The sequence below is a fragment of the Suncus etruscus genome, chromosome 3 (assembly GCF_024139225.1).
Source record: "Suncus etruscus isolate mSunEtr1 chromosome 3, mSunEtr1.pri.cur, whole genome shotgun sequence".
Classification (NCBI taxonomy): Eukaryota; Metazoa; Chordata; class Mammalia; order Eulipotyphla; family Soricidae; genus Suncus; species Suncus etruscus.
The window spans coordinates 7287791-7303345 of NC_064850.1; the positions used below are offsets into that span (position 1 = coordinate 7287791).

Here is a 15555-nt window from a genome sequence, read left to right on the forward strand (position 1 = left end):
AGTCTTTTATTAGCCCCTCTCCCCATTTTATAGTTGGATCTGCCTGAGCCACAGTTACTCTATTGTATCAACTCAGCAGAAGTCTATAGTTGAAATATGCACAAAAAAAGCTTTAGAAAATTGTAATTGGAATAAAATGATAGAAAAGTACGTATCTGAGTTGAACAACTTACCAGATACTTCTTTGTTGTTTCTTTTAAATTACAGTTCACGTGTTACCATACAAATAATTAATAATCAAAATGAACAATTCCATCACTGTTTTTCATTCTTTTAAATTCAGATTACAAAATGCATCTGTTTACATTCTTTGCATTACATTATATGTAGGTTTATTTTGTATGTTTTGGGGATCCACACTCGGAAGTACTCATGACTTACTCCTGCCTCTACAATTAGGGTGCTCAGTAAAACCAAATGTGGTGCTAAGGACTGAACTAGGGTTGTCTGTGTGCAAGGCAAGAGCTTTAACCCTTGTACTGTCTCTCCAACCCTCACATTTTTTAGTATGATTGCTTAGATTTAAGAGTTATTTGTTTCTTTGATAAGAGCCAGAAACCTTCACCCTTCAGCAAGTTTTAGAAATGTGTATTTAAACACTTAAAACCTTTGGAAAATCAGCATCACTGACATGAGTTGTTGAAAAGGCCCTTTACCCTGTGGTGCAGTAAATCTATAATAATATACACTATATTAGTTGTTTAATATTTATGGGTGAGTGAAATCAGCTTACAAGATGGCAGCTGTTCTCCAAGACGGAGAAAGGAGGGATTTCCTTACAGAAGAGTTAATGATTACTATCTAAATATAATGTTAAAAAAGGAGAGGTATAGTTGAGCAAAAAATGCAATTCATGCACAAAACCCATAGCAATAAATTCTCAAAATCCCAGACTGCTATCTGACTGAGGCAACAAAATACTCATTTAAATGGAGCAAACACAGCCTGTTTGGAAAAGAACCTAAGTTATAGAAACATGTCCTATAGAAAGAGATCATAAAATGGTACTAACAGTTAAAGAGCTGAACTCTTCCTTGAATGTAATCTACCGCTTTAACTTAACAGAACAGTGAGAAATGATAACTTGATATACTCAGCCTGAGATCAAATGTATATATCATGGCAACATTGGCAGGTTGGACCCTGATTCTTCAAATATTACATTGCCTTGGGTAACAAAAAATATACCTTTTTAAATTATAGAATAGTCTTATAAATAAATGTAAATTGTGCATGCAGTAAACTGCATAATATACAAGCAATATCTATATTTTAAATAATAATCTTCTTTGGCAGGCCAGAATCCAGCTGGACATGCAATATTTACATATCAAAATCCCTATAGTGAATCATCATATTGAAAGCAAGTGAAAATATATATATATACACTATATACACACGTATGTATATAGCTGTATAGACTGTTTTTTTAATATATTAACAAATATATATGCATATGTATATATATATTAAAAGTGGATTTCATCTTTGTCAGACTCAGGTGATTCAGGCCTGGAAACACTAAAAATATCCTGACATGGTATTTGGGGAGGTACTTGGAGTGGGCTTTGGGCTTTGGGAGAAGAGGTCTGGGGCACACTTTTTTCTGAGAGCAGTTTTAAAATTTCTGCCACTTGCTTTTCCAAGGCTGTCATTCTGCAGCTGAGCAGCTGAATGTCCTCTTTAAGTTCATGTTTGATCTCCTGCAGTGTGGTCTGTAAGGCCTGCTCGGGGATGGGATAAAAGGGGTGCTTGGCATCAGCCTGAATGGGACTGTGCTCTAGTGGACTTCGTGTCTCCCCGGCTTTGTCCAAACGAAGGTCACTTTTTGTAATCCCACTGTCACAAGAATCTGTTTTCCTTAGAGGGTTTTTGGTCACGCTGTTCTCTGAATCACTGCCCTTGGAAGGTTCATCTGATAAAAGCCCCATGGACTCAGCTTTCGTGACATTATTCCAGTCTTCCTTCTTCTCTTCATGGGCTCCCATATTGTTCTTGAGGCGTAGCCAACCTTTCCCATTTCCATTCTTCATCCTGATGGGGCTGTTGACCTTGAGACATTTGGGGTCGGCACCTCCATTGGGCTTGAGTTCCAGGGCATCGCGGTTGTTCTGTTTAAGGGCTTCACTGGTTTTCACATAAGCCAGAGATGTCTGAATTGGTGTGATCTGGGACACAGTGACCACACTGGTGCCAGTGATGGAGGCGCCATTTTGTAGAGAACGGCTTTCGATTTGGAGCTGGTTTCGCTCTGGGTCACTCTGTGTGGAGCCCTGATTCCGAAGCTCTTTCTGCTGCTTAAACTTCTGAAAGAGTTTTCTGACTGGATGGTCCACAGGGATGCTGAGGGTAACTTCATTCTTCTGTCTGAGGCGCTCTTCCTCTTCTTTCTTCACATCACTGATTTTACGAAATATGATCTGTGAAGGAGGAAAGATATTGAGAACTTGATTATAAAAAAAAAAAAATCCAGATGCATTTAGAATGCTAAGGCAGTAGATAAGACACATTTTATTTTCCTGAAAGAAACGGACAAATAGAAAAGATATTTTAAGGAAAAAAACTAGAATACTTTTTAATATGTACTACACAAAATCAAACATGAACATTGACTAAACTTATTTTATTTAGCTTTAGTGGTCTGCATATCTGGGAAGAAAATGGGCAGTCAGGCAATAATTGTATATATGGACTTACATTCTAGTTTGGTTGCATTTAAAAATATAGAGAGAGCAATAACTCTCGATGTTTTGAATAATTACTTTATTTAAACATCATGGTTACAAAATTGTCTATTGTTGAACTTTAGTCATACAATGTATAACACCCTTCACCGCTATGAACAAGAACTAGGTGCTGAAAGGAGATAAAGTGTTATGCATGGTACCCTTCATTAGCAGTGTTAAGTGAAAAAAAGAAATAGAAGAGAGAGAGACAGGGAGAGAAATAGAGAAAAGTGAAATATCTGCTTCATAGGAGTGGGGGTTTTGGGAGGAAAACTGAAGACATTGTTGGTGGGAAATAAAATATATACATTTTAATGTTAATATATATATGCACTCAAGGAAATACATATATGTTCAATTATTTTGTAATGCATTAATAATTTTGTGTTTTCCTTTTGTAGATAATATCAACCTAAACTATGTTTAGGATCACCCTTGATTTTTTTTATTTTAGTTAAATGCTCTGTAACAAGTAGCAAGAGCTCTAAAATGTTGGAAAGTTTGACAGTTTATGTTGACAGTTTGCGTGAAGTTACGTAGAAGAAAAGAGATAGACATAGAAAGATTTATCTCATATTTGGGATATAAATTACCAAAGTAGGAGTAAAAGAAATAACCAAAGATGACAAAAACTGAGAACTGGTCTTCAATAGGAAGCATACAATAGAGGAGGGAAAAGGGGCACAGGATAGAGAATGGTGCTGAGTCAATAATGGAGGGGAAGTGGACACTCCGGGGTGGGGTGGGAAGGGCTGTGGTGATAGATATTGTAATACATGAAAACTTACCATGAACAATATTAAAACCACAGTAATAAAAGTAATTTTTAAACATTGAGAAGTACTAATAACTATAAAGGAAATAAAAAGTGTTAAATATATAAATAGCATTTATATTATCAGAGGTAGAAGTCAATTTAGTAAGAGATTTTTTCTTGGAGTTCTTCTAAAGAACAAAATAACAGGTTGGATTGTAAGGAAAATTCAAAAGGGAATTATGTTAGATAAATGCTTTCAAATTTATGAGGTTATGAAGCCAAAATATTACTTCCTTTACCCTCTTATTAAATTATTTGCTAGATTACAAAGACATGTGAAATATACACCTTCAAAATATATTGATTTCCCTTTTAAGCTATCATAAAACACTTTCTGTTCAAAAAATTTTCAGATCCATTTAGGAAGATTCAACAACTTTTAAGAGCAACATACGATCATTGATTTTATACCAGCAACAAATATTAACGATGAGCACTGGTATATAAAAATCAGAGAGCGAGGGCCCGGAGAGATAGCATAGCGGCGTTTGCCTTGCGAGCAGCCGATCCAGGACCAAAGGTGGTTGGTTCAAATCCCGGTGTCCCATATGGTCCCCCGTGCCTGCCAGGAGCTATTTCTGAGCGGACAGCCAGGAGTAACCCCTGAGCACCGCCGGGTGTGACCCAAAAACCAAAAAAAAAAAAAAAATCAGAGAGCGAGCAATCTTCTACCCAAGAACACATTTTACAAATTGATATTGATGAACTAATAGAACTTTATTTATTGTAAGTGTAAATTTTATTTTAAAAAATCCTGAAAATTTGCGACTATTTAAATATGAACATATTTTTCATCTTTTTTGACATATAAAATCGCATGCCTTGCATGCACCTAACCACGGTTAAATCCCTGGCATCCCACATGGTCCCTTAAGCCTAAAAGGAGTAATCCTGACAAACAGCCAGGTGTATTCTCCTCAAAAAAAATTTTTAATGTAATATGAATTTCAGTGTTTAATGATATGTCTTTCATTGGATTAACATATTTTTTTTTTTTTTTTGGTTTTTGGGCCCCACCTGGCGGTGCTCAGGGGTTACTCCTGGCTGTCTGCTCAGAAATAGCTCCTGGCAGGCATGGGGGACCCTATGGGACACCGGGATTCGAACCAACCACCTTTGGTCCTGGATTGGCTGCTTGCAAGGCAAACACCGTTGTGCTATCTCTCTGGGCCCCATACTTCTTAAGTTTCCTATATAAATAGTGTGTGCTAGGCTTCACGATATGAAAGCTCTTTGGATCCAGACATTGGACCATGAAATCCAGATGCTTTTTCCATTACATCTTCCATTACATTGGAAAGGTACTTGCATTGGTTCTCTGAACTCACATGATAGACACATGTTATTGTTCACAACATTCTCCCAGCTCATCTATATAGTTTCTTTTATTCAGAGGTTACTTAGTAAATTTGAATAGATATAAATTAAATGTAATGTGATAAATAAGAATAGTTATCAAGTTTGGGGAAGAGTAATAAATTTCAGTCAGAGGGAGAAAGACACAGAATAGTCTCACTCATCTATGGGTTTTAAGAAAATAGAAAACATTATTGCAATAATACCCAGAAACAATAGAGATGAGAGCTGGAAGGACCAGCTCATGCTATACAGCTCACCACAAGAGTAATGAATGCAGTTAGAGAAATAACTATACTGACAACTATTATGATCATGTTAATGAGTGAGACAAGTAGAATGCCTGTCTGGAAGAAAGGCAAGGGATGGGGGAGGATGGAGTTGAGGGGTATTGGTGGTGGGATGGTTGCACTGGTGAAGGGGGAGGGGCTGTTCTTTTTTTATGACTGAAATCCAATTACTAACATATTTGCCACCATGGTGGCTAAATAAAAGTATTAATTTTTAAAAAGCCACTCAATGAATGTATGTGTTTAGCATATAGATCCATGGAGTTTGGTCCCAAACATTCTGACTAGTGCATTCTACTGCAGCTCTGCAAGATAACTTGGACCTGTGAAAAGTTCATTAGCCTAAAGACTTAAATAGGGAGTTATATTTCTTTTTTTTTTTTTTTTTATTTTTTTTTTTTATTTAAACACCTTCATACTCAATTGGTAACTTCACAGAGCATTTATCACAACAGTTGTCTCCCCAAATAGTGAATTGAGTGAATGCTTGAATTTCTATTCTCATTTAATTGTTAGTCTTGACATCTGGAGGAAAACATGTCCTTTAAATGCTAAAATTAGAAATACCATCTAATCCAGCCATTCAACTCTTCACTATTCCAACAAAATATGAAAGCACTAATTTGAAAAGTTATTTGCACCTCTGTGTTTATAGCAGCATTGTTTACTGTGGTGAAGATGTGGAAACAATCTAAATATGCACTGACAGATGAGTATATAAAGAAGTCATGCCATATATACTCAGAGGAATACCACTCAGCTGTTGGGAAGAACAAAACTGTGTCTTTATGACAGTGTGAATAGAATTGAGGTTGATATGCTAAGTCAAACAAGTAAGGAAGTAAAATATACTTTCTGAATGATTTCTCTCAAATATGAAATATAAATAAGCAAAATGAATAAACTGCACCAAAATAATTCTTAGACTCTAAACACTAAGATGGTTATCACAGAGGAAGGAGGAGGAGACTGAGAGGGACAGTCAGAGAGTCAATTCAATCATGGAAATGGCATCAGAATTTTTCTGAAAGGTATATATATGCAAATTATAGCTTCTATGTATATATAGATGTGAGGTGTTAGCCCCAAATTTATATACTATTGTAAATAAATAATGAAAACTGAGTATTTAACAAGAAAAAAATTGACCTGTACTAACATAAGCTACAAGTAGTTATTTTCACCCAATTCTCTTATTTCTCACATTAAAACACTAACCATTAACAACAGATAATAATAACCTCTTACTTTTCAAAGGTAAATCCAGTAGATTTATTTCATATAGAATACATAGTACCATCGAGGATTGGTGCTGGAACACTAGATGTCTAAAACCCAATTATGAAGAAATTTGCATATCAAGGTATTGTAATAAAATTAAAAAAATATATATGCCACCATTCTCCAGATCCTGGTTGTCATCAAGACAATTCTATTTGTTAATGTATGTATGCATGTATTAAACGTATTACATTTGTGAAAGGGGAGGGTAAAAATGTGACTTTTCATAGATTCTGATGCTATTTATTCTAATACCTGGGGATTTTTGTCGATATCCAATAACTCAAATTGAAAATTCTTCAAACATAAATAGTATATATTAATTTAGTAACTTTTTCATACATGAAGTAAAAGTATGGTCACAATGTTGTTGAATAAAAACGTAACAGGAAGATTATTTCCTACTTCTATTATGGTCTTCTCTCTAAGCAATGAATTAACAGTGTCTATTATCGCAATCATTTATCACTAATATCCATTTACTTATACTTCTTCATATGGGAGCAAATAGTAACTTCTGGTATTATTAATACCTACACTACTGTGACATTTATATCAATAGTTAACAAATGTTTGTTGAAGAGAACAAGTTTCAAATATTTGAGCCACAATTAGTCTTATCAGAAGTTACTACATAAATTTAGTAACAATAATGTAATTTCAAGCAGATGACAATGTAAAACTCTTAACTCAAGGCCACAGAATATATGTATCAAAATAAAACTAAATAATTGAAGATATTCTATCATACTTATGAAGTTTACAAGACTAAAATATCCACTGAGGTGATACCATTAGTTCTTCTCTTGCTTACAATATGTAACACATTGTTTATTCCTGTAATAAGGTTTAAATGATAAACAAAAAACAAATTTACACAGATGCTTAATGTAATTAACTCATTGTATTTAAAAAATGTTTGTATAATACTTCCTTTCTAAAAGCCTTTATAGTTTGGAAGATCACCTTAAAATCCTAGGCTTTATGTTTGACTATTGATGCATTTTTATTATTATGAAGTTTATATTTTATTATCATATAATATAATTAAAATTTTATTATTTATGAGCAAAAGTATTCTCATATTTTGAAAACTTTTTCCTTCTAAGTATTCCCTTTAAGAAATATAGTTTTGCTTAACTAAATGAAAAAGTTGATATAATTATCTGGTTAAACTTTTTAATAATAGTAAGTTTTTATTTTTGTTAAAAATTCTGATTTCTACCTTTTAGTAATGAAAATAATTTGCAAACAATAGTAACTTTTATGAATAGAATTATTATCATACAGTCATCATGTTATATAGCATGTAAAATGTCTCCTACTAATTCAATGTAATTATAGAGATTAATTTTTAGTAAGTTTTTTAGCCACATCTGGTGGTGCTCTGACTTGCTCCTGGATCTGAGCTTAGGGATCATGCCAGGCTAAACTTAGGAAACCATATGTGGTGCTTAAGTTCAAACCAAGATAGGCTACATGCAAGATATTATCTCTCCAGCCCTATATAACTTTTATAAATAATTTTGTCTGCTTATTATTGGGAAATAATGAAAAAATGAACATCAAAGAAGCATAATGAGTGAAATAAACATTAAAGAAGCACACTTAAAATTATTATTAATATGGTATTAAAAGTAAAAAAAGCTTTTAAAATTTAATATTTTTCCTCAGGATTATTAACTTAAAATTCTTCAAAACTATGTGAAATTAAATTGTGTAATTAAATTGGCCTCAATAAAAAATTTATAATATTTTTTCATAACTATTCTGTTTCTTTTTCCACAAAAGCAAATAAAATTGCTAATGAACACAAAAAAATTAAGGACTGCATATAAAAAGAAAAATTACAAGTAAGACTATGATTCCAATCTCACATTGATGGGCTGAATGTACAATAGACTATATTGTTTCTATCAGCAAATAGGTTGATTTCATTTAAGCTTTTCTTTTTGCTTCATTATGTTCTGAAGAGCCCATGCTAGAAGGCTTAATTTATTTAAATGATAAAAGCTTCTTAAACATAATAGGGAATACAGCCAACAGAGCCTTACATTTCAAAAAATAGGTCATTTGATCATAAAAGTGATACCAAAAATTGAGTAATTTGAATGTGGACTGAACTTTGAAATCCAATAAAGTAAAAGCAAAAATGAATTAGAATAATTTGCTTAATGGTATGGTTTAGTATTATTATTGAAGGAGTATAGAAGTGCTTTCTCTCAAATGGTTCATCACATCCACATCTGTGAATCCAGATAACTGACTAGGAATTTATGGCTACAGTGATGAAACAGACTACAGATTATTTGACTCATGGGAACTAGTGGTTAAATTTTTGGTTCTACAAAGAGTGACTAATTCTATCTCTGCTCTTTTCAATTCAGTACAACCTGAGCTAATGCAACAAAGTGGCATTTATTAAAGACTATCTTTTATATATTAAATAATATAAAGACATCCTATAAATATAATCGTAATTAGGCTATGGCAGATAGCCATTCAATAAATTTTAATTCATGAAGGAAGAATAATGATAATGCATCATGCTAAGGAAGGAAGGAAGGAAGGAAGGAAGGAAGGAAGGAAGGAAGGAAGGAAGGAAGGAAGGAAGGAAGGAAGGAAGGAAGGAAGGAAGGAAGGAAGGAAGGAAGGAAGGAAGGATAGGAACTGAGGAAGAGTATCTATGTATCTTGTTAATTTATTGAATAATACTTAATGGTTACTAAGATGCAAATGCAGAAAATTCTGGAATTTTCTGAAAGAGAAATATTTCTCTTTCACTTCTCAATTGATCTTCACATTGCAGCCACATTGAATCACTTTTAAGACCAGAATCTTTTTCTAATATTTTACATATTGTTTTTCTTACAGCTCACTGCAGGGTGCTCTTACTTATCCTTTAATATTCAGTTCAATAGTACTCTTCTTTATGAAGCCAGATTAGCTACATAATCTACAGGACCCAATAAAAGAAAAAGTCTCAAGGCTTATAAGATAATGCTCAATAAAAAATATTGAAATCATTTTTGGTCGATTTCTTTGTTTGGGTGTGGTTATTGAAGTTGTTGTCCCCAGTTATACTTACTATTTTTCTCTTCTTTTCTTTTCTTTCTTTATGTGCTATGTCATGTTTCTTATCTCAAGACCATGGCGGGTTTTTTTTGTTTGTTTGTTTGTTTTGTTTTGTTTTTGTGGTGCTTATCGTTATTGTTAAAATCCTCACTGGATATTTGACACTTCTTTTTGTACTGGTGGAGTGTTTCACCTTCTTTTTCTCCTTCGTCTCTCAAACCGATGAGAGCCTCTAGAAGGATTCCGCCCATTTTCGGCGTATTAGACTTTTACCCCAGTTTATTACTTTTCTCTTCTTCAAACAAAACCACGTAACTTGAACTAGCTAGTCCTGCCTCCCAGTTAGAGGGGGAAATAAGGGAGGCCCCAAGACCAAACAGGTGCAAGACTACTAAGTAGTAGGCTAGGTAGAGAGGGGACCACATATTCTAGCAGCCCTGGGAGTGAGGGAAGAGGATATGGGAGGTAGGACAAAAACGGAGGTGTAGGGAGGACAAATTGGTGATGGGAATCCCCCCTGATTTTATGTAAATATGTACCTAAATATTATTGTCAACAATATGTGAGCCACTATGATCAAAATAAAAATTATATAAAAAAAAAACAAGAGCTCCAGGATCTGAGCTAAGTTCTGGGAATAGGAATAGAAATAAAATGGCAAAAATTTCTGCTCAATAAACCAGTACTTTTATCTCAGCATGAAAAAAAATATTGAAATCACCTAAAATACGGCAAAAGAGATGCACATATGCCCAACATTATAAAGTGTAAGCATGTACATATGATGATTTAGATTGAAAACTTTAGTAGGAAATTCTAGCATATTTATAGATGACAAAACGACATTGTTAACATTAAATAACCCTTTAATTAATCTGAAATTCAACTCAAAATCCATTGAAATTGTTAATGTTTTTATTTTCAGAAATTAAAAGTTTGAATCTAAAGTTCAGATGGTAGTATGAGAAATTAAAACAGTATAAAAATTAATCTGGGGAACTAACAGATCAGTAATGGACTAAATCTTTGCACAATGGTAGTGAGATTGGTGTAGCAGCATTGCAAGAATAAAATTATGAATTCAAAACAGTTGTAAACTGAGTGGTCAATTTTAAAAACAACCTAGAAACATATAAGTATGTTCGAGTCATACATCCCAGTTCTAAAACATACTACTAATCTATAGTGTTATAAAGGCATAAGAACAAACATTTCATTAAGAACCAAGAGATAGTACAGGGGTTCAGACTCTTGCCTTACATCTGCTAACTCCAATTTAAATCACATATGGTCCCCTAAGCATTGCCAGGTGTCACTCTTGCACAAAGAGCTAGGAATAAACCCTGAGCACTGCTGGCTTGCTCACCCTCCACCCCATCTCTCTAAATAAATAAATAAATAAATAAATAAATAAATAAATAAATAAATAAATATCACTGGAGTAGAAATAAAAGTCAAAAAATAATGCATCTCTAGTCAATCAATTTTTGAGAAAAGTACCTTGGCAAATCAATGATACCTTTTTCAATAAATGGTGTTAGAACAGTTGCATTATTTACAAATAAATGATCATTCTTATCTCATTTCGCATAGATAGTGTAACTAAGAACAGATCAAAGACTTAAATTCAAAAGATGAAATAAGAATAATTTTATAGTTATGCCTTAATGGACACAAAGGCCTAATTTTAATAATCTTGAGATAGGCAAAAGCTTCGTGGGTAGAGATATGAATCTTAAGTCAAATAATTTTAATAAATGAATTTCCACAAGTATTTTAAATAAATTGCTTCATACTAGCAAGAAAGTATGATAACCCACATTTGCAAATTATATATTTGACCCTATATTTTACATGTGTCGTAAACACATAAACAAAGTATATACCAGATCTGTGTGTGTCATATCTATAATATGTAAAACTATAACATAAAATTTATAATATAATAGACAGATTCACAAAGATTTTCAAGTAAACCAACTTTGACTTTCATGTCTCATATTTAGTAAATAGAGAAATGCAAGTCAAAAACTACAGTCAGATTCAACTTCATATTTTCTAAGATGGCTATAACTATATAATTATAGAAGTATTGAGAGAATATAGGGAAATGGACCTTCATATTTATTTATTTATCTATTTATTTGGTGTTTGGGACACACTCGGAGGCTCTTAGGGATTACTCAGAATTCACTCCTGACAGGCTCGGGGGACCATATGGGATGCTGGGAATCAAAACTAGGCCTGTCTTGGGTCACTGCATGCAAGGCAAACACCCTACCACTGTGCCATCCCTCTGACTCCAGGGACCCTCATATTTAATAGGAAAAATTTATACTTCATCTGTTTTAATGGAAAACAGTTTCACATATAGTTAGGTATAAAATACAAATATAAAAGTTAGATATAAAATATCTCTCATCTACTTGATCTATCATCTATCTATTCATCAGTCTGTTTCTAGTTATCTATTTATCTATCTAGCAAAGAGAAATAAAAATACATAAAACTCAAAAAGGGAGTCAGAGGGAAGGTAATCTTAATTTAAATAGAGACATAGCATTGAAAGCAGTAAATGGCAAGTTTACCAAACTTTGTCTCCATCTTTCCAGGACTAAGATCCTGCTGCTTAGTTCATGAAAGAAATGGGGACAGAGCTGCACAATTTGTTTCATATTAATCTAATGTTCAGGATCATTGCAATTGGTGCCTCTTTGTTGGTGCCTTTGAAAAATCAAAAGAAATTTCAGAGGAATAAAATTGTCTTATTTCTAAATTCTTATCATAGCACACTCAATTTTAAGGGGAAAACTAATTAAAAATTACTATTCATTACTATTGCTTTGAACTGTAAGACTCTAGCCACATTATTATTGCATGGTACCCATAAATAAATCATTAGACATAGTTGTCATATAGTATATAAATTATATATAATTATGGCAATATAACTATATATTATTTATAAATATTCTGGTTTACTAGCAATTGCTTCCACATATATACATTCTAGAATCAACATACTGAAAAACAACTATCAGAGAAGTTATACTAAGTATTTTTATGGAATATTTGCTCGGAATATTTGTTCATTTAATTTTCATTAACATCCAATATGAAGATGAAGCAAAACCTGAGACTTAGAAAGAATTTAAACATTTTTACTAGTTCATACAGTTAATGCAGGATTTTAAACCCAGGTCTGTTTAATTTAAGGACTAGTTTGACTTAAGAATTTCTTATCTCAATTTTAAAAAGATGCAATGCACCTAAAGGATAAAAGGCCTTGAAAGCTGGGGAAAAGGGAATTAAATGATGATAGAGTTTGAGCTACTCTCATAACGCATATAGCAGAAGTCATAACTCTAAAACACAGAAGGAAATATACCCAGTTAAATATGCAGTAGTATGTTGCAGCATATAAAGAGAATATAATGCTATGTGACAGTGAAAATATGATTTTTTTACAATGCAGATTAATATATTTACTCATTTTCTCCCAGAACCTTGCTAAATTAGGCAGGTAATTACCATTATTTCACTTCACAGATGAGGGTCAAAGAGGTCATGAGATATTGCTAAATTTTTTTTAGTAGATGGATAATTTGCAACATGAAGTCTATGTCCTCAGGTCAAATCCAGACAGAATTCCTTCCACTATTTCATGCTACCATTTTTTTTTCAGGTGGAGAGTACAGGTGGCTTGGATCATACCCAGCAGTTCTCATGGAGCCACTGTAGATCAGATGTTTCCAGGAATACACAGTAAAGTGTATAACCTTGGATTATCTTTCCAATCCCATGCTGACAATATTGTTTATAACTTTGTTTTGTGGTTTTCAATCCACTTTCACTATAGGTCTCTAAATGATCTCATTCAATAATTGTTCTTTACCCAAAGAAATACATATATGTACCATACGCTTTTGTCATGTGAAGATCATTGCTGAGCTTCAAGCAATTATTTAAATAAATGCAACGCCTTTACAAATTTTTAAATAAGTAAAGGAATTTTTTACATATTCCTTTCGAATATATTAGTAACCTGCTATTCTATAACCTTACTGAGCTTCAATTTCTTTTTTTAAATCAATATGGGGTTGGTAGGCTTGGCTATTTTCAGCTACAACGATCTTCAAATATATAAAATATGAAATCATTACTTGGTTCTATAAAAAACCAATAAAACATTGAAATAAGACTTTCTATTTTATGCTCTTTAAATCATTCCTAATATAACTTCTCAGTAGAAAATAACACGCCTGTCCTATTTTTTTCAGGTGTCAAAAATTCCTTACATTAAGCCCTGCTGAGGTTTCTATGACCCTCAGTAACAATTATAAATCTAGGATACAGGTGCACTTTATATTTCTGTTTTATCTGCTTCTTCCTGAGGCAACTGCTCACATGGTGAGCTTAGAAAAAAATGAGAATGGGATACTAATTACCATGGTTTTGTTTCTTAACTTTGCTGGCCAGTAATTGAATTGCAATACCTTGAATTGAGTATTAGTTAATAACTTTATCCCAACAGTGTCGAACTGTAATTAGTTATTCTAGTGAAAGAAGAGCATGAGAAGTAATCTAGGCTGCTTTTTAATCTTGCAAATCAGGATGTTGAACAGTAATTTGAATTTATGTGACATATACATATGTATGGCAGGAATATGGATGCACATGAACAACATCAAGATATGGTTCTGAAATAAAGTTTGAAAATATAAAGAGATATCTTCCTTAACACTATTAGGAAAAATGTGAAGTATTCTATAAGAACAAAGGTAAAATAGCTCATACAAATATATTCATATGATGATACCAAACCTAGTAAGTCTTAGTTAAATATATGCATCCAGAACTTATTATTTTAAGAAACATTTTTATACAACTAAGGCATTCAACTGTCATCATCTATTATTAGTTTCCTTTTGGTAGAGAACACTCATATCTTATATATTACTCTAATTAGTACTATCTTTTTTTGGGAGGGTCATATCCAACAGTGCTCAGGGGTTACTCCTGGCTTTGTGCTCAGAAGTCGCTCCTGGCAGGACCAGGGCACCATAAGGGATGCAGAGATTGGAACCATCGTCCGTCCTGGGTTGGCTGCATGCAAGGCAATTGCCTTTCCACTGTGCTATCTCTCTGGCCCCTCTAATTAGCACTATCTTGTACTAACATAATTAACATAATTTTGGTAACTTGAGGTACAGTTGTCTCTTTTCGAAATCACCGATTGCCACAAATTAATCAATAGATCATATCCATTATATTTTGACTTGGACATAAAGACAATCTCTGAAAAAGAACATTTTAAGTGGAAGATTATATGCTATGAGACGTGAAAGCATTAACATGTGTAGATGATTTAAGACACAGGAGTGGAAGGAGAGAGAACATAAAGGCTTATTTATATTTAGAGTCAGCTAAGCTCCTGGCAAAATAATAAATTATTTCAATAAACAGAGATATGCCACATTTATATTACCTGAACTACTTCTAAGATAGAAGGAATACTATTAATTTATTGATACATTTATAAGACACATTAAAATCATGGCAGGATCATTTTTCTTTTTTTTACAATTTAGTTCATGATTGAGCTTCAGTCACACAATGTACAACACCTTTCACCAAAGCACATTTCCCACCAACAATGATCCCAGTTGCCTTCTGCCCTGCCTGCCTCTGCAGCAGACACTTTTCTTTAGCAGGATATTTTAAAGAAATCAGTGAGATCTTTATGTAATTTCTACATAAATATAAAATACCTAGAACATTCTAGACAATAAAAACTAAGAAGAATAAAGCTAAAAGTTTTCAACTAGCCACATTTTATTAATAAAAATTAGGATCAGTACAGTATATATATATATATATATATATATATATATATTTTTTTTTTTTTTCATTGTTCAGGCTGCCAAAACAGAATACCATAGACTAGATAACCTACTAACAACAGATTTCTCACAGTGGATGTTAGGATGTTCTAGTCTAGACAGTTCTA

General features: G+C 33.0%; 1 protein-coding gene across 1 annotated transcript in view; it reads right to left on the reverse strand.

Annotated features, from left to right (window-relative positions):
• Positions 1 to 564: 564 nt before the first annotated feature.
• KCNH5 (potassium voltage-gated channel subfamily H member 5) overlaps positions 565 to 15555 on the reverse strand; it is a 323014-nt gene continuing 308023 nt past the window's right edge. The window contains exon 11 of the mRNA XM_049770324.1: positions 565 to 2420. Coding sequence (XP_049626281.1) covers positions 1470 to 2420 — 951 coding nt within the window. The 3' untranslated portion in view covers positions 565 to 1469. The remainder of the gene's footprint in view (positions 2421 to 15555) is intronic.